We start from the raw sequence: 22,476 nt of genomic DNA on the forward strand, positions 1-22,476 counted from the left end.
GTGAGATTTTATCCTAAGTCTGCACTTTAATGGAGGGGAGTGAGATGATCAGCTTTATGTGGCCACGGGATGCAGAACTGATTGAAGGAGAGAAATACACAAGAGCTTAAAGAGACTGTGAGATGAAGGATGTTGGCATGAACCAGGCACGAGACAATAGGGGACTGACTGTGGAGGTGAAGTGAAGGCAGAGAAGGGGAGAGCAGGTGAGTGTGAGAGGTGATGAGAGGAAGAAGCAGTGGAACTTGGAGACTGAATGGATCTCGCAGAAGAGGAGGCGTCGATGCTGGGAGGAGTGGTAACGATTTTAGCACCAAGGAGGAGAAATGTGCGAGGTGAGAATGGTATCTATGAGAAAAGAGCCAATCCATGCTGTAGACCCTGAAGAGGCTCAGAATGGGAAGGGACCAGGAAGGGAGGAGGGTAGGGTGAGGCATGGGAGGAAAATGAGGACATAAGTAGGAAACCTATCTACCTTCAGAATACTAGCACCAGATTCTTACTCCTTAGGCAGGAGGCAGGGTTTATTCTTGGGAGAAAGAGAACAGAAGAGGTGATGGACTTGGGGGCTCCAGGCACCAAATAGTGGGGGTGAGATTCAGGGCTAAAAAGGAAGTATCAGTCGAAAGTCTGACTATGGAGCAGGCACGGAGCCCCTTCCTCTTGCCTCACCTGCTGATGCACATCTTTTCTCCAGGCAGGAAAATAGGATTCTTTAGAGAAACTGAATAGTTCCCAAGGAAAAAACTTCCAGATACTAATATTCAGGGGGAGTGGTCTTCCAAAGAAATGGCAAAGTCTCATCCCAGTCACTTTAAAGTGATAAGCAACACAGAGCTTCCAATCAACTTTTGTAGTTCCTCATTCTTAACTATGAACGGGCAACCAATCTCATATGTTCACAGAAATATGAGAGGCCATGGAACAAGAACAAGGTGCTATGAAAAAGGAACAATCATTCAACAAGAAAGAGTTCTTGGAAATTAACAGATAAAATAAAACATACAGTTGAAGGGTTAGAAGATAAGACTGAGGACATTTCCCAGAAAATAGAACACAGGAATAAGAAATAAGAACGAAAAGATAAGAAAATCAGGAGATCAGCCCAAGAGGTTCAATGACTAACAAATTCCAGAAAGAGAGAGAAAATGAAGAAGAAGAAATTATCAAATAAATATAATAAATGTTCCAAGAATTAAAGAGTACATGACACAGGATTAAAAGAACCTGCCAAAAGCCTAGAACAAAGAATTCTGAAAGACCCATACCTAGGTCTTTGATCCTAACATTCCAGGACACCAAGCATAAAGCCAAGAACTTAAAAGCTTCTAGAGACAGAACAAAGAAAAACTTACACACAAAGGAATAAGAATAGCATTAGACTTCTCCTGAGCAAATGTATCTTAAAATTATGACATAAGATTATTTTCAGTCTATGTTTCTGTACCCAGTTAATCAATCAGCCAAGTGTGAGAGCAGAAGAGAAATGTTTTCCAAACATGCAAAGATTCATAAAATTCATTTCCATCCACAGTGTCTTGGGAAACTATGGGAGAATAGGTACCAAAAAAAAAAAAACACAAAAAAATAAACTCAAGTAGAAACAGTCACAGATTCCCAGAAATGGGGTTGCAACTCAGAGGAGTGGTGAGAATTCTCAGAGGATACTCTAGAGCAGACTTAGGAGGAGAATGAAGGACTCTCAAAAGGAGCTCTCTAGAAAAAACATAGACTTGATAACAAAAATGATATTGTAGATTTCATGATGAAGCTCCTCAAAAGAAGTACAGAAAATTATGCAAATAAAAAGAAGAGCAATTAATAACTCCAGGAAAAATGAAAAACTATACAGGAAAGACAATGCATTCATAGTGTGCCTCTTGACTTTTGTCATAAACAATATTTATATAAGTCTTAATTATGTAAACCCTGATTACAGATATAAAATTTAAAAATGGCAGGGCTTTCCTGGTGGCACAGTGGTTAAGAATCCTCCTGCCAATGCAGGGGACATGGGTTTGAGCCCTAGTCCAGGAAGATCCCACATGCTGCTGAGCAAATAAGCCATGCATCACAACTACTGAAGCCCGAGTGACTAGAGCCCATGCTCCGCAACAAGAGAAGCCACCCCAATGAGATGCCTGCACGCAGCAATGAAGACCCAACACAGCCCAAAATAAAATTAATTAATTAATTAATTTTTAAAAATTAAAAAAAAAATAGTGATTCAACCATATGGAGAGGATGGGGAGACAACAGGTGGAGGTGGCAATGAGAAAGCTAATACTTCACATATTATCATAACAGAAAAGTCAGTAAATACACTATGCCTAAAACTGATAAATTGAGAAAAATGCAGTATTAGCATATAAGTTTTATATTATAGGGATAACTACCAAAAGAAGTGGGTGAAAGTGGTTGTCTGGGCGATGGGTAGGGGGACAATTTTTGGAATGTGGCAAGAGGTAAACTCTCACTATTTTTCATTACGGACTTAAAAAACACATACAGGGGCTTCCCTGGTGGCACAGTGGTTGAGAGTCCGCCTGCCGATGCAGGGGAGACGGGTTCGTGCCCCGGTCTGGGAAGATCCCACATGCCACGGAGCGGCTGGGCCCGTGAGCCATGGCCGCTAAGCCTGCGCGTCCGGAGCCTGTGCTCCACAACGGGAGAGGCCACAACAGTGAGAGGCCCGCGTACCGCAAAAAAAAAAAAGCAAACAAACAAAAAACACATACAGATATTCCTTTTATACATTGTTTTAGCTTAAAAAAATTAAATGTTAATAAAAGACTAAAAAATAGATGTGAGTTCCCATTCTCATTTCCCCCTCTTAGAATGTGAGGAGATCCCTAGCGGAGTAGCCCTTGCATTTCAGAGTCAGGAAAATGGAGAAAGGCAAGTTGTTTGAAAGTACGTCTATAGTTTACAGTTGTCTTCTGGGCAGGCAACACAGAGATCACGTTGGTAAAGTACCCAGCACAGAACAGACTCTCTCCTCAAGAAATGTCAGTTTTCCTTTCTTCCCCCCTTGAATGAACACTTCCTATCCATCCATATATATATATGTGTGTGTGTGTGTGTGTGTGTGTGTGTGTATATATGTTTGTGAGTGTGTGTATATATGTATATATATACACACATTTTTTTTAAATTAAATGAACACAGTTCAGAGAAAAGCAAAAAATCAGGCAGGAACAGATTCCAAAAACCAAAGTCAGAAGATTATTGACCATTTGGATGAGTTCATGGTTTCTAACCTGTGTGATCGTCAGAGTCACCTGAGATTTTACAAAAGGTTTCTGGACCCTATTCAAGACCTAGAGTAACTGGGGCCCAGGGAAGCAGAATAAGTGACCAGGCCAGGAAGAAGCAGGACTGGACAATGGCCTGGTCTCCTGCCCAGGTGCTGTGGCCTCCACACACCCACTTGGGCTGCCATGCCACCGCAGTTTTCTCTTCATGGTACCCCATTGGGTCCAAGAAGTTCCAACCATGTACCTCTTTGGACAGTGCTGAGATTCAGTGCTGGGGCAGTGGGTGCTTCAAGTCCCACAGAGGCCAGCTCAGACTCACCTGCCCACCCTCGGATTCCCCCAGACCCAGAGGAGCAGTGGAGCACTTCTGTCAGGTGGGCAGCTGCTCGGCTTCCCAAAATGCCCTCCAAAATGTGCCTAGGGGCGTGGGGTGTTGGCACAGGGCTAGAGCCACACAGTCCAGCTGCGTCAATGGCATGGCCAACCTAGTGCTGATGCCTGGTTCCAGCCAACTCTGATTCACATACTTCATCACTCGGACAAGATCCCACCCCCTACCCCCCCCCCCCCCACTCCTCCCTCCAGGTCTCTCTCCCTGCCAGTGGCTGATGGGCTGGCCCAGGCAGCTCCACCCTAGGACACAGATGCCAGGATCCCCAGGTCAGCAAATTCAGTGGTATGTGGTTGCCGAAAAAAGAATAGAGCCTTCTCTTAGGCCTGAACAATTCCCCCATCCTCCTGTTCCTATATTTCTATAGCATGGGGCCAAGAAAAATTCTGTTTAGGAGAAGGAATTGAAAATAAAAACAATCTCGCCTTACACTTGCATATCATTTTCTACATACAGGCTCTTTCATATGTAATTTTTCAGAGAGTTGAGCCTCACAAGCACTCTTTACTTTTTTTTTGGTGGAGGGCGGGGGGAGCAGTTAACGCTATATTTACTTATTTATTAATTTTAAATTGTTTTTGTTGAAGTATAGGATCCACCAGTAGCAGTGAGTGCCTCCTGTGTGCAGATTATGAATTCTAAATACCATTTTCCACCAACAGGAACCAGAGTGCCTAAAAGAGTGTTGGGTTACAGATCCAAGACAGGAAATATACAAGATAAGCCAAAAACATTTTATCATTCTTGAAAGCAAGGAAACTCATGGATTATCTGATTGCAAGGTCCGCTGCCCCTATGGCCTTGGTTCTATGGCAGACTCTCTGCCCAGAATACTCCTCCACAACCTGGTATGTTTGAAGCGATCCTTTGAATCCCAGATCAAATGCCACCTTTTGTGGAAACTTCCCTGCCCCAGGCTACTAAATTGCCCCCTCCTCTGGGCTCTCAGGGCGCTTTTTCATCTAGTCACTTGTCAACTTCAGGAGTGTCTTCGGGAAAATTCATCTACTTCCCAAATCCTTAGGCAGTGCCTGGAAAGATCAGATGTCCCACGAACATTTATCTAATTCATTTGGACGGAGAAAAATGTTCCCCAAAACGTTAGACCAGCAGTAAAGACCTTTCCTGAGCAAAGAATGGATTTCAAATGAATTTGGGAGTCCTGTGACTCATAACAGAGACCTAGAGACCAGAAGTTTGAGGAACTCCCATTCCAGCTCTACTGTTTTCAAAACTTAAGTTGGATCAGTGGTAAAACTCTAGACCCCCAGGGGAGTGGGGGAGTATTTCTTGGGAAAAGTATAGAGAACAGTAGAATGATTCATTTACACCACAAAAGATGCAATACCAGATATGTAAGCTTCAGCTTTTCACCAGCTGAAGACAGAAGGACTGGGGGCTGGATGCTCCATGTCTCTCCACTCTCCTTTAGGACTAATTAGAATTTCAAAACTCCTAGATGACTGTATAAAAGCAAAAATCTTACGCCCTTATCTTCTCTCCCCTTCTTTGAAGTAAGGTGTCCATACTCTTATAACAAACTTCAGAAACACAGAAAAAAATTCCTATGTTCTTCTTTGGAAAGCGAAAGTATAATCACTTTCCCTCCCTCTAAATCAGCTAAGCTCAGACATCCAACAGTGTCAGGACATAAATAGAAGAGAAGAGAAGATCCTTATGTTTGGAATGTCATACCTTAGAAGGTATTTTAATGCGAAGAAAAGCGACTTCACCTGCAAGAAGAAATGCAGGTTGTTCCATTCTGGGAGGTTTTCAGGAGGTGGAGTTTTTGAAGACAGACAGCAGCAAGCTTGATCCTATGCACACAAGGAGAGACGGGAGGGGTAATGATGAGACTTCTCAGCATGGAGATGAGGCCTAGGCTGGGTGATGCTGAGCAAACCACTTGACTTCTGAAGGTCTCAGTTTCCTCATCTGTTTAATGTGCACAATAGCGAAGGGGCCTTAAGGATTAACAACACTACATCTGGCACTATATATAGGAGGTGCTTAGTAAATGTCTGTTGTTTATTCCCCCGTTTCTGTCTTCAAAACTCCACGTCCTAAAAGTCTCCCAGAATGGAACAATGTGCATTTCTTCTTGCAGGTGAAATAGCTTCTCTTTGCAACTGGAGAAGCAAATGTAGTCAATTACAAACTAATTGTCTCCATTCCTGGTTGCCTTTAAATAGCCAACCCTCCTCACTTATTTAGGATTTCTGCCATCAAAATGTCTTGGGAGATAAGAGATAAAAGACACAGTCCTGGGCCTCCCTGGTGGCGCAGTGGTTAAGAGTCCGCCTGCCGATGCAGGGGATACGGGTTCGTGCCCCGGTCTGGGAGGATCCCATATGCCGCGGAGCGGCTGGGCCCGTGAGCCGTGGCCGCTGGGCCTGCGCGTCCGGAGCCTGTGCTCCGCAACGGGAGAGGCCACAACAGTGAGAGGCCCGCATACCGCAAAAAAAAAAAAAAAAAAAAAAAAAAAAAAAAAAAAAAAAAAGACACAGTCCTTACTCTCTGGGAACGAGTAATTGCTTACAATTTACTTTGAGAAGTGGAAACATACAGGTCATTGCAAAGAACCAGGGAACAGAGAGAAAAAGCAGGTGACTCAGCCTAAAGATGGCTTCCTGGAGATATTTGAGCTAAGTCTTCAAGGATAAGCAGGAGTTGGCCAGGTCAAAGGAAGGGAGGGGACAGGGCTCTTCCCCAGGAGAGAGCAGCAGCTGGGGAGGTTATGGAGGTGACAGGAGACACTTGGTGCTCAAAGGCTGAGCTTCAGCTGGGTAAGGAAGGACACCTAACCCTCTCTGTCAATTGAGAATCAAGAAGGGCCAGACGGTCCTGATGCTGGAGGCCCAGTCTCCATCCTTGCCCAAGGCAGCAGAAGAGCCCAGTGAGGCTGAAGGATGAGCAGTAGCAGGAGCTGGGTGGAGCCAGAGCCGTGCACACGCTCGCCGGGCCCAGGTTTCCACTTTGTCCTTCATGGGAGCTTTAGGCTCAGGTCTTCCCAGACCCTTTTTTGGGGTGTGTATGGAGGGAATAGGCACCCTGGGCAGGACCCTGTTCTCTCCCCACCATCCTGAAACTGCACACCCCAGACTGGGACTCAAACTCACAATCTCCCAGCTGAAATTGCACACCTGGTCTGAGGACTTAATGAAGCTCAGGTTCTTTACGTCTTGTCGCATGAGGAATTCACTGAGAGGTAAAGTGATAAGAAGTAAATTTATCGAGAGATATATATGCTCCATAGACAGAGTGTGGGTCATCTTGGAAGGTGAGAGAGGCCCTGAAACATGGGGTGGTTAGTTTTTTGTTTTTGTTTTTGTTTTGCGGTACGCGGGCCTCTCACTGTTGTGGCCTCTCCCGTTGCGGAGCACAGGCTCCGGACGCGCAGGCTCAGCGGCCATGGCTCATGGGCCCAGCTGCTCCCCGGCATGTGGGATCTTCCCGGACCAGGGCACGAACCCTTGTCCCCCGAATCGACAGGCAGACTCTCAACCACTGCGCCACCAGGGAAGCCCAGGGTGGTTAGTTTTTCTGGGCTGGGTAATTTCATAGGCTAATGAGTGGGAGGATTATTCCAACTACCTTGAAGAAGGGATAGGAATTTCCAGGAATTGGGCCACCGCCCACTTTTTGGCCTTTTATGGTAGACCTTGGAATTGTCCCAGCGCCCTTGGGTGTGTCACTTAGCATATGCTAATATGTTACGATAGCGTATAATGAGGCTCAAGGTCTACTGGAAGTCGAATCTTCTGCCACCTTGTGCCTATTTGGTTCTCAACAGTTTATTCATATGTCACTCTTTTAAGGTTGTGCCCTGCCCACTTCCCTCCTGTCTCAATCCCAGCCCTAGTCAGGTCCTGCCCCTTCCTGGATCTCTCCAGCAAGGCCAAAGGTCGTCACCCCCCCCTCCCCCGCCCCACCGCCAGGAAGAGGAGTGATTTCTCCTCCCAAACAGGCCCATTTTCAACCTCTCCAATCAGATCGTTGCAGGTCCTTCCTAAGCCCTGGTTGGGAATCTTGTCTTGTTCTCCAAGTTTGGGGCCTGGTGGGCCTGGGAGGCAGGTCAGTCATGTATGGATGTGTGTATGGGGTGGCAGGGAGGGTGAGGGTAGGCCATTCTGTTTGTGCCTACGACTGGGTAGCTCCCAGTTTGGGGCAGCCTGAAGCTGATACCATTTGCCAGGAGGCCCTCTTTAGGAAAAGGTGCATAACATTACAAATACAAAATTAGACACAGACCTTGGAAGGGGGTCTGTACAAGGGAGGTGACCCTACACATTAAGCATCATTGGTTTCATGGCAAGCCCGCTAAGACACTCACCACATCCTCAACCCACTTTGGGAGTGGGGGTGGGCTACAGAAAGAGTACAGGCCTAGGACCCTGATTGAGTCCAGCCTCTGCCCTGGATAATCAAATCAGGGCATATCTCTGTTCTGGCTGATCTCTAAGGTACTTCCCAGCTTCATGAACAAGGCCACTTAAAAACCATCCAAGTCCCTGTTACCTTTTTTGGAAGCTCCAGCCCATCTTACATTAAATGCAATAAATTTTTTTTTTGGCCATGCCACGTGGCTTATGGGATCTTAGTTCCCCAACCAAGGATTGAACCCATGCCCCCTGCAGTGGAAGCGCAGAGCCCTAACAACTGGACATGCAGGAAATTTCCTAAATGCAGTAAAATGTATTTAATTAAACATAAACCCATTAAATACATATTTGGATTTGCTGTAAAATTTGGAAGCTGTTTTTAAACTTCACTTTGGGAAGTGTCATTCATTCAGCAAATATGCATTGCATGCCCACTCTGAGTCAGGCACTGTTCTAGATATTGGGGTACAGAGTTAACAAAAACCCCTGCCCTTATGGAGCCTATGTGGGCTGGGGCCCAAGAAACAGATACAAAAAATAGATAGTATGGGAGATGGTAATAAGTGCTGTGGAGAAAAATAAAGCAAGAGATTAAAAAAAAAAAAGCAAAAAATAAATTAAAAAATAAAGCACGGATGGGGATAGGGCTGGCTTATTGCTCATAAAGGCCCTGGACTTTGGTGGTCAGTTCTGACCTTTGGCAATGACTGATGAAAGACAAGTGGGATTAGTGGTGGCCTCTGATGAGACAAAAGTCAGTGAGGGCTTCCCTGGTGGCGCAGTGGTTGAGAGTCCGCCTGCCGATGTAGGGGACACAGGTTTGTGCCCCGGTCTGGGAAGATCCCACATGCCGTGGAGCGTCTGGGCCCGTGAGCCATGGCCACTGAGCCTGCGCGTCCGGAGCCTGTGCTCCGCAACGGGAGAGGCCACAACAGTGAGAGGCCCGCGTACCGCAAAAAAAAAAAAAAAAAAAAAAAAAAAGTCAGTGAGACTGGGTGTCTTGCCAGGAATACTCAGGACTCTGGAGCTCAACCTTAATTCAGGGATGGTTCAGCGGCTCTTTGGCTTTGATTAACTCAAACAGTTTACAAATGAGTACAATTTCTCAATAATCAATGCGCATTGCTAACTTAGAAGTTTGAAGTGAAATGTTTCTATGCTAAATCTAAGCATAAGGATGGCAGACTACTATTACATTTGTAGACGGTAGTTGAACATGTATTTGTGTGCTGGTTTCTATTTGAATTTGGTAGCCCATCCATGCTTTTAAAGGTCTTAGTCATTTTGTCTGCCCTGGGAAAGCTGACAGGAACTGTCCTGAATGGGTGACCTGCCCTGGTAATGACCTCCTCCCATTGGGGCAGGTGCTCTTTGGTCGTGAAATTGAATAAAGACACAGGCAGGCCCTGGGTGCAGGGCGCCCATTGTTTTTGTTCACATCTACTCTGGCCTTCGCATCTCTAAAAGGGAGATTGTATTCATGAACTACCCCATAGGGTAGTTTGAGGTTTTAGCAAGGTCACTCCTGGCCCTCACAGAGGTCTGCCAACTCTTTTTTAAAGTTTTTTTTTTTTTTTTTTTTACAGTACGCAGGCCTCTCACTGTTGTGGCCTCTCCCGTTGCGGAGCACAGGCTCCGGACGTGCAGGCTCAGCGGCCATGGCTCACGGGCCCAGCCACTCCGCGGCACGTGGGATCCTCCCGGACCAGGGCATGAACCCGTGTCCCCTGCATTGGCAGGCGAAAGTTTTTTTTTTTTTTTGATGTGGACCATTTTTAAAGTCTTTATTGAATTTATTACAATATTGTTTCTGTTTTATGTTTTGGTTTTTTGGCCATGAGGGATCTTAGCTCCCCGACCAGGGCTCGAACACACACACCCTGTATTGGAAGGCAAAGCGTTAACCACTGGACCACCAGGGGAGTCTCAGGCCTCCCAACTCTTGGTGCCTTCATCCCTATTATCCACAGGGCTCTCTTTGAAAAACCATCCACCAGCTCCCCTGCTACATCCTGCAACTCAGCAACCGGCCTCCGGCCCCCTCCTGAAAGGCTGACTCCTGGAACTGACGTCACGAAGCCCCGACCTTCCAGCTTTGTCACCGCGAAGTTTCGTTCACTCTCAAACCCTTACCCTCCTTCACCCTCCTCCTTAGCCAAAGGGGCTCTCCCCTGTCCCATGGGGTCATCTCCCACTGCCATCTCACTCCATGGCCATGTAGGGGAACTCTACCTCGTCCCCTGCTGAGACCTCCAGGCCACGAACGCATCACCATCCCCTGCTCCTCCTTTGAAGTTCATCTGTTTCTGGCACTTTCAACTCCAGTGGCTCTGGCACCTAATGTGGGCCTGGCGCCCTGACCTGGTGCGGGGTGCTCGCCTGCCTGGGGATTCCCCCCCCTGAGCCTACTCCCACCCTGACATCACCCCTGGGTCCGTCTTCAGCAGCACGCAGCACCCCTTCCCCAGGCCACGTCATCACCCTACTCTGTGTCCATCCTCCCGGCCTCACGCTCGGTGGCTTCCCTTTCCTACCATAACCATAACCCACTCCCCTCTCCGCAGACCCCCAGTCACATCACCTGTCCCGTCTCCCCCGCCCACTCCACTTTCATGTCATCTGATTTCCTTCCCCTGAGGGCTGGAGCCCCTCAGCCCTTTGGATGCTGCCCATGCCAATGGCCTCAACTCTTCTCAATTTACCCCTCTGCCCCAGACTGTCCTGTCTTCTCTCTCCTGTCCTGTTCCTTGGCTGGGAGTTGGCTGGTGGAGAAAGTTATCATTCCATGCTAAATGGACCGACTACGAAAGCATTCTAACTCTGCCACTTCTTCGGCAATCTGATCCCTTTTCCAGTAATAGCACGCTTTTCATTACTCCAGGGACTATCTCAACCTTGGCCTTCCGCTCTCAAATTCTTAATACCGCGCCTATTGCCAATTTCTTAAAATTACTTCACCTACCACTTTCTGGAAGCGGATCTTTAAGAGCTTTGTCCTCTTCCCATCTCTGCAGTAAAATGCCTTCCTTGTCTTAGGGGATTAGTTGCCTCTGATTCTCTCCAAGTCCTAACTTCCTGGTCCAGATCAAGGACACTCCAGGTATTAAAAACTTGTGAAGGGGGGGACTTGGACTCAAACAGCTCTCAAGGCTGTTTGAGAACTTTGAGAAATCACGGAAAGCAACAGGTCAGAAAACATAGTTCTGATTTTTCAAAGGTCGAAGGCGATTTCCCACAACTATAGGCTTGGTGAGCTTGCCCTCAATCTCCGACAAAATCATGGAAACCAAAAGGCTGCTTTATGCTCTTTAAAACACAGTAGAGGGGCTTCCCTGGTGGCGCAGTGGTTGGGAGTCCGCCTGCCGATGCAGGGGATGCGGGTTCGTGCCCTGGTCCGGGAGGATACCACATGCGGCGGAGAGGCTGGGCCTGTGGGCCATGGCCGCTGAGCCTGCGCGTCTGGAGCCTGTGCTCCGCAACGGGAGAGGCCGGAGCAGTGAGAGGCCCGCGTACCGCAAAAACAAAACAAACAAACAAGAAGAAAACACAGTAGAGCGATTACTTGGAGCCAATACACGTTCTCCAAGCCTCATTTTGACAAGTCTGCTGGACTGGTAGATCAGGAAAATGCCATAAATATAGTTTATCTGGATTTCAAGCAAGGTTTTGTGCGGGGGGTTTTAATACTAAAATATAGTTGATTTACAATGTTGTGTTAGTTTCAGGTGTAGAGCAAAGTGATTCAGCTATACATATATATATTCTTTTTTAGATTCTTTTCCAGAATATAGTTCCCTGTGCTATATAGTAGGTCCTTGTTGTTTATCTATTTTATATATAGCAGCAAGGTGTTTTTTGATAATCATGTGAGCAAGCAGGAAAATATCATCTGAATTCAAGTAAAACTAGGAGAATCAGTTACTGGGTGACTGTGCCCAAAGAGTGCTTAATAATCCATTAATCTCAGTCAGAAGGGATGTTTCTAGAAGTTTGCTGAAGGTACTATCCTGAGATTTACCCATTCAACATTGCCCAAAATTTTTTGGATGATAATATAGAAGGAATGCTTACAAATATGTAGATAATATTTATAAAGGGTTAGAGGAGATAATTAAAGCCCAAATTAACTCAACTCTAACAAGATATCTTTAATAGGGAAGATTAATTAAACACATACTATTGAGTGAAAGAAGCAAGTCATAGAAAAAAATCACAATAAGATTCCTTTTATATAAAGTTCAAAATAGGCAGAACTTAACAGCGTATTGTTTTGGGAAATGCGTGTAGGGGATAAAAACCACAAAGAAAAGCAAGGGAATGATAATCACAGAAGCTAGAAGAGATGAGAGGGAAGGAAGGGATGTGACTAGGGACAGGAACTAAGGGTCTGTGGGGGGCTACAGGGGTTCTAATTTCTTAGCTTGGGCAACGGAACACAGTATTTATATTATTATTATCCTTGAAAATGAATATATCTTTCCATGCATTCTTTTGAGTGTTTGTTACATTTTACAGTAAAACAAACAAACAAACAAAAAAGATTGAAAGGAATAAATCTAAAGTTCTCTGGTCCAAAAAACTCCCCCCAAATTCCAATAGTCTAATCAACATGATGTGTGGAAAAGACTTAGGGGACTTAGCTGATAATGTAAGTCAAAGAGTCAGGTGATCTAGGCTAGGCGTGGAGAATGGTCTTTGTCCTGCTCTGTGCGAGCCACTGGGGTCGTGGCCAGGAACCGTGCACAGTTGGGGAGTTGCTATTTCCCTGGGAGGAGGGGACTTGACTCAGGTCATATGAGGTGCCATTATCTGTCCTCAGATGCCTGCTTTTCCTGCTAATGGGAGTTTAGGAGGAATCACAGGTGGCAGTTGACAGCTGTCATCAAACCTTTCAAGGCTGTTACATGGAAGAGGAATTCAACTTGCCCAGGGTAGCTGCAGAAGACAGAACGATGTGTAGAAGTTACTGTGAGGCCGACTTCGGCTCAATCAAGTAACTTTCTAATAGTCAAATGGCTTTAAAAATTCACGAGCTTCCCGTCTCTGGATGCATTCACGCAGAGAGCGGAGGAGCTCTGTTATGGGTGGTTGGAAAGGACACAGAAGAGTACGATCGGTTTAAATAATCTTTCAGGTCCCTTCCAACCTCCACGGGCTATGGTTCTATGAAATTCCATGATTCAGTGCAACTTGCGCATTATGCCCGGGAAGGAAAGCAAGAGGCTGATTCTGAAATAAGAGAGATTTGTTTTCAAATATAAGCCTTATGTTTTGACAGCTTTTTTTTTTTTGTCTGCACCACGTGGCATGCGGCACCTCAAACAGGGATCGAACCCGTGTCCCCTGCTGTGGAAGTGTGGAGTCTTAACTATTGGACCACCAGGGAATTCCCCCAGCTTCTTGTTAGATCGATACATGGCATTGGTTTAGAAGGTTCGGACACCTTCTACCCCGCATTTCTGAGATGTCAATGGCCAAGAACTTTGAGACCCCACCTCCACCGACAGAAGCATCTCTTTTCCTGATGTGCTTCAAGGTTCTTGGCGCTGGAGGGGTCCCTGAGGTCCTGTGTCAACCTCCCATCCAACTGCAGGAATGCAATATGGGCTCAGAGGGACACCCGGAACTACAACCGAACGGAAACTGACTCATGCTGTTCTCTCCTGCCACCTTCTGGTCCTTCCCTTCATCTCCTGCTTCTTCAGAATGCTGGAGGTGTCTACTCAGGATAAAACATTTCCAGGAGGCCTCTGCCACCCAGAATTCCTAGCGGGTAGGGACCCTTCCTATAAGGGGAAAAGCCTGGAGGACTTCCGGTGGTTCTTACTAAATCTAGGAAAAGCATAAATTCACAGATGGTGAGGACTGGAAGAGACCTTGGAACTCTTCTAACCCAGAGCCCTCACACTGATAGCCCATGGGCGACGGACAGCCCATGGACAGGTCTGATTGGATCTAGCAGCGCTGAATGATTTTGAGCTACCATATACACATTTGGAGAGTTGACTTCAAAACCAGATTTGTAATGTGATTTGCTATCAGATATTCGTGAAGTCTCAAAACTGAGAGCAGTAAGTAGTTGAGTATATCCACATTCTACCTGCAAGACACACCAACAGCCAGATTACAATAGTGCTTATCCCAAAGGACCCCTCCCATTGGCTCTTGTAAAGGAGGACCAAGTGGTAACCCTCCTTAAACCTACCTTTCTAGCCTCTGCCCCACCCCTAGAGGAGCCAGCTGCTGGGGGGCAAGGGGAGCCCAGGGAGAGCTGGAAGAGGCGGAGTGAAGAATCAGACCTGAACTAGAAGGTGGGTTGAAGTTTGGAATCCTATTTGTGGTTAAAGTTTGGATTTAAATGATACTGGAATTTTTTATTATTTTTTTATTGAAATATAGTTGAATTACAATGTGTTAATTGCTGCTGTTCAGCAAGGCGACTCAGTTATACATACATAGTTTCTTTTTCCTATTCTTTTCCATTATGGTTTATCACAGGATATCGAACATAGTTCCCTGTGCTATACAGTAGGACCTTGTTGTTTATCCACGCTATATAAGACTGGAATTTTTAATACATAAAAGGAAACTGTAATTTAAAAATGTAACTGTTCCTATCCTGGGAAGCGGTCAGAAAGTCATGGAATCTGACCTATTCATCCAAGATGTCATCCAAGGGTAGGGAAAGCAGACCATTGTGGAAGGTGAAATTAAAACGCTCTTCTTTTTCCCCTGTCAAGTTCAGCTCCTTCAAGGAATGTTATTCATTGGTTTGTCTTATGGAACTTGATTTCCCTGGAGCAATTCGCAGCTGGAGCTCGGCGGCAGCTGCCCCCTTTAGAAGAGCGACCCACACGTGCGCACACGCTTGCCTACCTCGCCTCACCGGCCCTCATTCCCATCACCGGCCTGCCCCCCCGTAGCATTGGGATGTATAATCCTTCCTCTAGTCCTATTCCTTTCTCCAGTGGGCAACAGGAGGCCCAGAGGGGACAAGTGACTTGTCAAGTCACACAGTAAAGGAGCTGAGTTACATCCTAAAATGCACACTCCTAAAGGTAAAATCTAGGGTGAAAATGGTGTACGGCTCCTGTTCCTTCATGCTACAGGCATATCCTCACCCACGCCAGATCTTTTCTCCTGTCCTTTCTGCCATAGTAAGAAGAGGCGCTGGGATGCAGGGTGGCTAAGGGAGCAAGCTGGGGGCTGGGGTGCTGACGTCCCGAGTTGCCTGAGGCCAGTGCTGTTTCCACCCCCTCTCCACCCCCAAGCACCAACTGAGATGAAAGTAAGCAGTTTTCTTCTTTTCCTTTGTTCGTTCTCCACTGCGCTCAGATTTTAACTGGAACTTGGGAGTTTACTGAGAGAGAACCCGTCCTGTACCCCCGTGTCCAGACAGAGGTGGTTTCGTGGATGGGGACACCAAGACACCCCTCGTCCTCTCGTTCCTCTCCATTTCTGAACTCCTGAACTTCCCCTAAGCCCCAGCGAGGGGTGACTCTGGGAAGGGGCTGGGCATTTTCTCTTGGATTAAATGCCCCATGAGGCAGAAGCATAGAGCAGTCCCCCCACACTCCCCCTTCGCTGAGCCGCTGGTACATCCGGGCTGAGAAGCAGGCCGAATCCCCGAGCTCAGCTGAGTCCAGATCTAGACATTCTGCCTTTAATAAAAAACGGGTACTACTGGTAGCCTCCGAGAAGGGGAACTGGGAACATTTATCACTCTACCCATATTTTCTTTTAAGTAGACTTTATTTTTTAGAGCAGTTTTAGGTTCATTGCAAAATTGGGTGGAAGGTACAGAGATCCCACGTACCCCCTGCCCGCCTCATGTGCACACAGCCTCCCCACCAACAGCCCTCACGAACGGTACGTCCATTACAGCTGATGGACCTACATGACGCGTCATTATCATCCAGCGTCCACAGTTCGCAGTTGGGTTCACTAGGTGGTGGACATTCTATGAGTTTGGACAAACGTATAGTGACACGTACCCACCATCCGAGTATCATCCAGAGTAGTTTCACGGCCCTAAAATACCTGTGCCCTTTTCTACCTTTTAAATTCTGAATTTCTGATCATATAAAGGGAAATAGTTTAAACATTCTTCCCAACTCGGAATCCCTGGAGATCCAGCGGAGTTCACTGGTGCTTAGAGGGAGGAGTCGACATGCTGAAGTGAGGGAAGGTTTGTGGGTTTCCTTTATCCTCTTTAACCCCTGATATACGAGCAGTTGTCTGGACAGATGTGAGGGAGAAAAAGAGTCCTGGTAATCAGTGTATTGTCCTGTTCACGAAGCTCTTAACGACAATAAAGCCCTAATCGATCACTGGACTTAAACACGGCAGCGGAACACTTTCCGCCACGGCAGGAGCAGGACCCCGAAGGGCCTCGCCAAGGGGCGGGGGGCGGGAGGCGGGCAGGGACACAGGTTGCCCTCTCCCTTCTTATTGAAAAAGGAAACATTTTCCAACCCTAGGCACCAGTACAGCTTTTCCTGTGACTCAATGTAAGCCTTGACTATTGCAGACCTTCCATCCTTTTCCTAAGACTCTTCTTAAAGCAATTCTAGTTTGGAAATAAGTTATGTAAGCCTCATTGGGTGCAGGGTACGTTAACCAAAGAACAAAAATTTCAGAGTTTTGAAGGGATTAATATAACGAAGCGAGGGGCTTCACAACTGAAGATAATTCTGGCAAGGCTGAGACGGGTAAAAGGCCATTGCCTCGAACTGTATTTTTCTCTTTACATTTCTCAGTCTGCCATTTTAACCTGTTGACCCTGAATCTGACTAAGAGCTAAAACGTTTCAAGATCCACAGGATAGCCCTCAACACCTGGAAGATCCCGTTCTCATAAGCATATCCCAGAAATCATAAGCAAATGTTGACCTTCTCTCTACAAGGCAAACTGCTGAGGCAGAAACCAAAATACCAGCAAACGCAGGCAGCTAAGCCTTCATCTAGGCAGGATGTGAAATGTCAGGCCATTAATCTTATATTTTTAATGCAGTGTTACAGGATGGGGTTGATGTGGGATTGAAAAACAATACTGACTTTGGAGAATTCCTTTTCTTTTTAGCCTTAAACACTGACACCCACTCACCAGGGTTGGGTACCAGCAAAAGCTACATGGGATTCTAGGGTGAGCGTCCATTTCCCCGGCCTCTGTTCCTTGGCTGTCAACAAAAGCAGAAAATGCCTAGTCAGAGCCCACTGGCGCATGCCAACACAGAGACCTGTTTCTTATTTCATCTGGCACAGTACAGAACTGCAGTCATAACCACTAAGGTGGAGAGCTTGGTGTTCCTCCAATTGACACCATGAAATCAGCAAGACAAAACAAAGCAATCAACTGTGAGAAAATGGAGGTATGTATATTCTAATGGTAAGCCATGCTTAACACAGGGCGTTAGGTAGCTATTTGTATTTTCAGTGTACTCCTGAGTCCACCAAGAATATACACGGATCTCTACATTTTTCTATATGAAGTCTGGTTTCAACCTACATTCCCCAGATAAGTTGATTTACTCAAAACCTTAAACCCCAGGATTCTAGTCGCTAAGGCAGTTAAAACCAAAAGGGCACAGGTATTGCCTTGACTAATGACAAACAGAACCCAGCATCCTCTAATAAACATTTAAGAAGTCAAACATGCTTTTTACAGCTGGGAGCAAAGCCTGACTGTTTCTGTGGTTCCTTCTATCCTGATACCTCCTGCCAACATACTGGGTCACGTTAGAATAAGCACTGTCACAGAAGGGGTGACTCTATAAACAGAACGCTGGCCCAGAGATACGACATTCATCAGTGATACCATTCCAGCAAGTCTACATGATTTGCACCTCATTCCGGGGTCAGGGTCTCAGGCAGACCCCTGAGAACTCTAGGGGGGCAGGGAATGAGTTGTAGACTTCAAGTTCTAGGGCTCAAAGATCACGGCCCTCAGGCTCTGAGTTCTTCAGTTCTCTTCCTGGAACTCTTGAGCCACCTTCCCTTTACTGTAATTTACTCTCTTCTTCCTGCTAAAGGGCAAAACTGACTGCTCCAAGGGCACCATCTCAAGGTAGCCGAGAACCTCCTTCTCCCTACTTGCCTGAAATCATTACACATCCCGTCAGTGAGACTGCGTCATGGAGGAGAAAAGTAAAAGTGAAATCCCCCCCCCCACTTGTTTCTTCTCAAACTATCAGCTTTTATTCTATTTTACATATCACTCATCCAGAACATGATGAATACATGGGTGGCACCATGCATGTCGTTTGTGAAATGATGTAACGCACACGAGTCTCTTGCCCTGTGCTGGGCCCACGTGCACGTGGCAGAGAAGAGCTCTCACGAAGCCCAACTTGAACGTGAGCCTGCTGAAGCACCAGCCGTGCCGTCCTCATTTCCCAGCTGTCACATACTTGCTGGAGTTAGATGGGTCAAGATGGACATTTAGCTTGGAATTTAAGTTTCTAATTTTACACTTCTGAGCACAGCTGGATATTTTCACAGTCTATTTTAAAATCCAAAGGTTGCCCACTCAACTCTACTATGATCATTCTGAGTATGGGATTTATTATTCACAATGCTGTACTTCAAATCAGAAAAGCGGTTTCAATACCACAGCTCGGGAAAAACTGGGAAGTGTTCCATTTCTCCATCCTGCTCAGTTTTTCCCATAACCTCTTCCAGCTTGGAAGACGAGAGTTGCCCGTCTCTGACGGACGCCAATGTGGGAAGAGGAGCTTTGCTCCTTTTTTAATTTTTTTTTTGCGGTACGCAGGCCTCTCACTGTTGTGGCCTCTCCCGTTGCGGAGCACAGGCTCCGGACGCGCAGGCTCAGCAGCCATGGCTCACGGGCCCAGCCGCTCCGCGGCATGTGGGATCTTCCCAGACCGGGGCACGAACCCGTGTCCCCTGCATCGGCAGGCGGACTCTCAACCACTGCGCCACCAGGGAAGCCCAGGAGCTTTGCTCTTAAACAAGAGGCTAGAGCTGAACTCTCCTTCTCTAATCTTGCTGTATGTGTAGCTCATACCTTCGTTCCCAAATGGGGGAAACCAATGGCACTGAAGAGTTAAAAGGTTCACCAAAATCTGGGCTTCAGAAAATGTTAAAAACAGCACAACAGGGCTTCCCTGGTGGCGCAGTGGTTAAGAGTCCGCCTGCCGATGCAGGGGACACGGGTTCGTGCCCCGGTCCGGGAAGATCCCACATGCCGCAGAGCGCTGGGTCCGTGAGCCATGGCCGCTGAGCCTGCGCGTCCGGAGCCTGTGCTCCTTAATGGGAGAGGCCACGACAGTGAGAGGCCCGTGTACCGCAAAAAAAAAAAACCCAAAACCCCAGCACAACAAAGAGATACTGAAGGGGTTCAACTACAGCTTAGTGCCTACTTTGCTAAGGTCAAAACCTTCTGTGTTTTGGTAAACATCCTAGTCTGTTCCACCACAAGCACTGTGACAAACTTCCCTTGCCCAAAGATCATGACCCTAGGTCAACAAAGGTGGATAAGAAATAAATTCTCAAGCTACAGGAATACAACAGAGTCTGTGTAGTAAATTAAAGGATAATGTGAACCTCACCCGCACGCAGATCAGAGTGGGGAAAACTGAAGGCAGAGCTGGAAACAGAAGTCCTCTTTATGCATGATTTGATCAAGGACACAGCTCATAAAATTGCCAACAATTTGGAATTTTCCTACAGAAAGTTGAGGAAACATGCCAACAGCAAGAAATGAGATGACTTCAGTGCCAACAGTTTGACCTGTTGGCACTGAACCAATGTCCTCAAAAGAAAAGGACAATGCTTCCTCTGGGACCACGGGAGCTGGGGAGAAAAACCTACCCATCGCACAGGCAGAGGTAGGAGGAGACCACCACAGAGCAGCTAGAAAGGTTTGAGCGCCGGGGATTCAGAAGAGAGGCCTTGACATTTGAAACCAGTGTCAGCTGAGAGTTAGGACATGTGTACGACGTGGACCCCAGGATCTCTCACACTAGAGTAAAAACAGATGTATTCTTCAGAAGCTCTCCCTGTATACGTTAAAATGTGCGGTAGAGAGGAGTCCTTCTTAAGCAGCAGAGAGAGCTGAGGTGACAAAGGCGATGTTAGAAGCGAAGGCTCCCCATTCTAGACATTTGCAGCAGTTTGCCTACAGTAACCAGGCAGGAGGGCCACCTAACTGAAGAAGTACAGTCACTAATTTACACTCAATCCACAGTGTGTCTGAGAAAGGTCATCCACTCTGACCCAGTGGGCATCTGGGGGAGAGACACATTTATCGGTGAGGCAGGAAGATTACCCTGTAGAACCTACCAGTATAAGCCTATATAATAGATGAGGTTTTCACAGCCCGATCACCCTCAAAACTAGTTTGGGGGAGGAAATAACAAGCTAATTCTAAGAATTTATATATCAGTATCCTCCCAAATAAAAAAACGAGTCTTTATTATTACATTTCCAACTCACAGAACTCCAGGCTGAATATGATTGGACATATATACACACACAATCACAGATTTCTGGAGTCATCTCCCACACCCCTTCTCACAATCTGGCCGAGTTATGTCTCAGGAAATCTTCCAGTTCAACCCCATACACCAACTTGGGATAAACAGAAACCCCTGAAGTCTTGTGGTTTTACCCGCCACTCCAAAGTGCTGTTACAGGTGGAATATCTGTCGGAGGAGGTATTTTTGCTGGGTTAGCATACAGCTGCAGACTCTGCGTGTGGTTAAAATGCACATCTGCGTGCCTTCTGACCTGCGGCTTTGTGCCCTCCCCTTCCCCCCGACACGGGTTGCCTTGCAGGCTGTGATAAAAATATATCTTCTATTCAGAATCATCCTGGAGGGCAGGTGGTGCAGATGGGTAGGACTGCTACATAATAAGTTACTGAGTCTACGATTGAGAAACCTGAACTCTGGGGTTCTAACTCAAAATAAATATTGTTTCAAGGTAAATAAACGACTTGGCTGGCTAGTGAAATGCTTAATCCTTTCTAAAACCATAACTGCCAAGTAGACTTGTGCTTTATGCTACATCCCAAGACAAAAATCAGATAACCTACGTCGTCAAAATGATTCACAGAGCATCCCTTCCTATTTCTCCCCTCAGGGCTGAGAAATGACTCTGGAGCCTGAAGTTTAATATACGCAGCTGGGGTTACTTGGTGCTCAGGTAAAAATCGCCGTAAGGCCCAACCTTCATTAACACCAATGATTTATTTAAGCCTGATGGTACCTGGATGGAGGCTCTCAATGGGAAAAGGAAGGATGTATGTAGCACGTGGAAGCTTGGACAAGCTGAGAGCTGAGGGCAGCTCTGCTAACAGAGTCAGATGGCACAATGGGACATGACCATTGAAGCCAGCAACCTTCTGAAAATATCACTGTCACCTTCAAAACCCATGCTTTTTTTTTTTTTTCTAATCAGGAAATCGGGGGTGAGGGGAACATTCCAAGAACAAGGGCCGCCAACCTTCATGAGGTACCAGTACATGCTCTGGCAAAAATGTTTTCACTTTCCTAAAGTTATATGCTGTCTTTAAGCCCAACTATATTGTATACGTGTGTGTGTGTGTGTATTTATCTGCTCCTTTTCTGAAAGCAGAAAAGGGAACAATTTTTTTTAACTCCAAAGTTGGTAATATTTGTAGAATATTATTTGGGTTGGCTGTTGTTTATGACTCAGAACACAGATGAAATCAAAACTTCTGCAATTGTCCCTAAATTCACATCTTTAAAAGGTCCTTTTCTCCATTCACATGAATTCATCTGAATCATTGCCGTCCTGTAGGAAACAAAACAGTGAAACCATAAAAGCCTTCGAAATAAATAACTTGATTAAAAAAATTTACAATTAGTATTAAGTAACAAGCCCCCTTATGCCAAACTGCAGAATTCAGAGTAAAAAGTAAAATAATTAAATTCACTCACTTCTTCTCTATCTTTAATTGCTAGTTGTTTAGAATAGCTAGATTAGCAGCTATATTCTCTAAGGTGTCATTACATGGCCTGGATTGCCCAGCAATAAGATACCAATGATTCCCAAATTATGAAGTAAGGCCCAGTGACTTAGTATAGGATGTAGCAAGAGTGACCGAAAGAAAATGTAACTCTTCCTTCAACAGATATACCATAACATGAAACCAAACAAATACTGCCTCAATGTTTTAATGCCAACAAAGCTGCAAATATGCAAAAATATTTTTGACCTAAATTCCATTACTCTGAGCCTCAGGGTTATCACGTATCTGTTACTTCACAAGATGGCTTCTTTTCTTTTCTTTTCTTTTCTTTTTTTTTTGTGGTACGCGGGCCTCTCACTGTTGTGGCCTCTCCCGTTGCGGAGCACAGGCTCTGGATGCGCAGGCTCAGCGGCCATGGCTCACGGGCCCAGCCGCTCCGCGGCATGTGGGATCCTCCCGGACCGGGGTACGAACCCGTGTCCCCTGCATC

At 46.2% G+C, this 22,476-nt stretch overlaps 1 protein-coding gene across 1 annotated transcript in view; it reads right to left on the minus strand.

Annotated features, from left to right (window-relative positions):
- Window positions 1-20,447: 20,447 nt before the first annotated feature.
- CCDC25 (coiled-coil domain containing 25) overlaps window positions 20,448-22,476 on the minus strand; it is a 38,861-nt gene continuing 36,832 nt past the window's right edge. Inside the window, exon 9 of the mRNA XM_060102606.1 lies at window positions 20,448-21,808. Coding sequence (XP_059958589.1) covers window positions 21,779-21,808 — 30 coding nt within the window. The 3' untranslated portion in view covers window positions 20,448-21,778. The remainder of the gene's footprint in view (window positions 21,809-22,476) is intronic.

This window comes from Mesoplodon densirostris, chromosome 6 (assembly GCF_025265405.1).
Source record: "Mesoplodon densirostris isolate mMesDen1 chromosome 6, mMesDen1 primary haplotype, whole genome shotgun sequence".
In the NCBI taxonomy this organism is placed as follows: domain Eukaryota; kingdom Metazoa; phylum Chordata; class Mammalia; order Artiodactyla; family Ziphiidae; genus Mesoplodon; species Mesoplodon densirostris.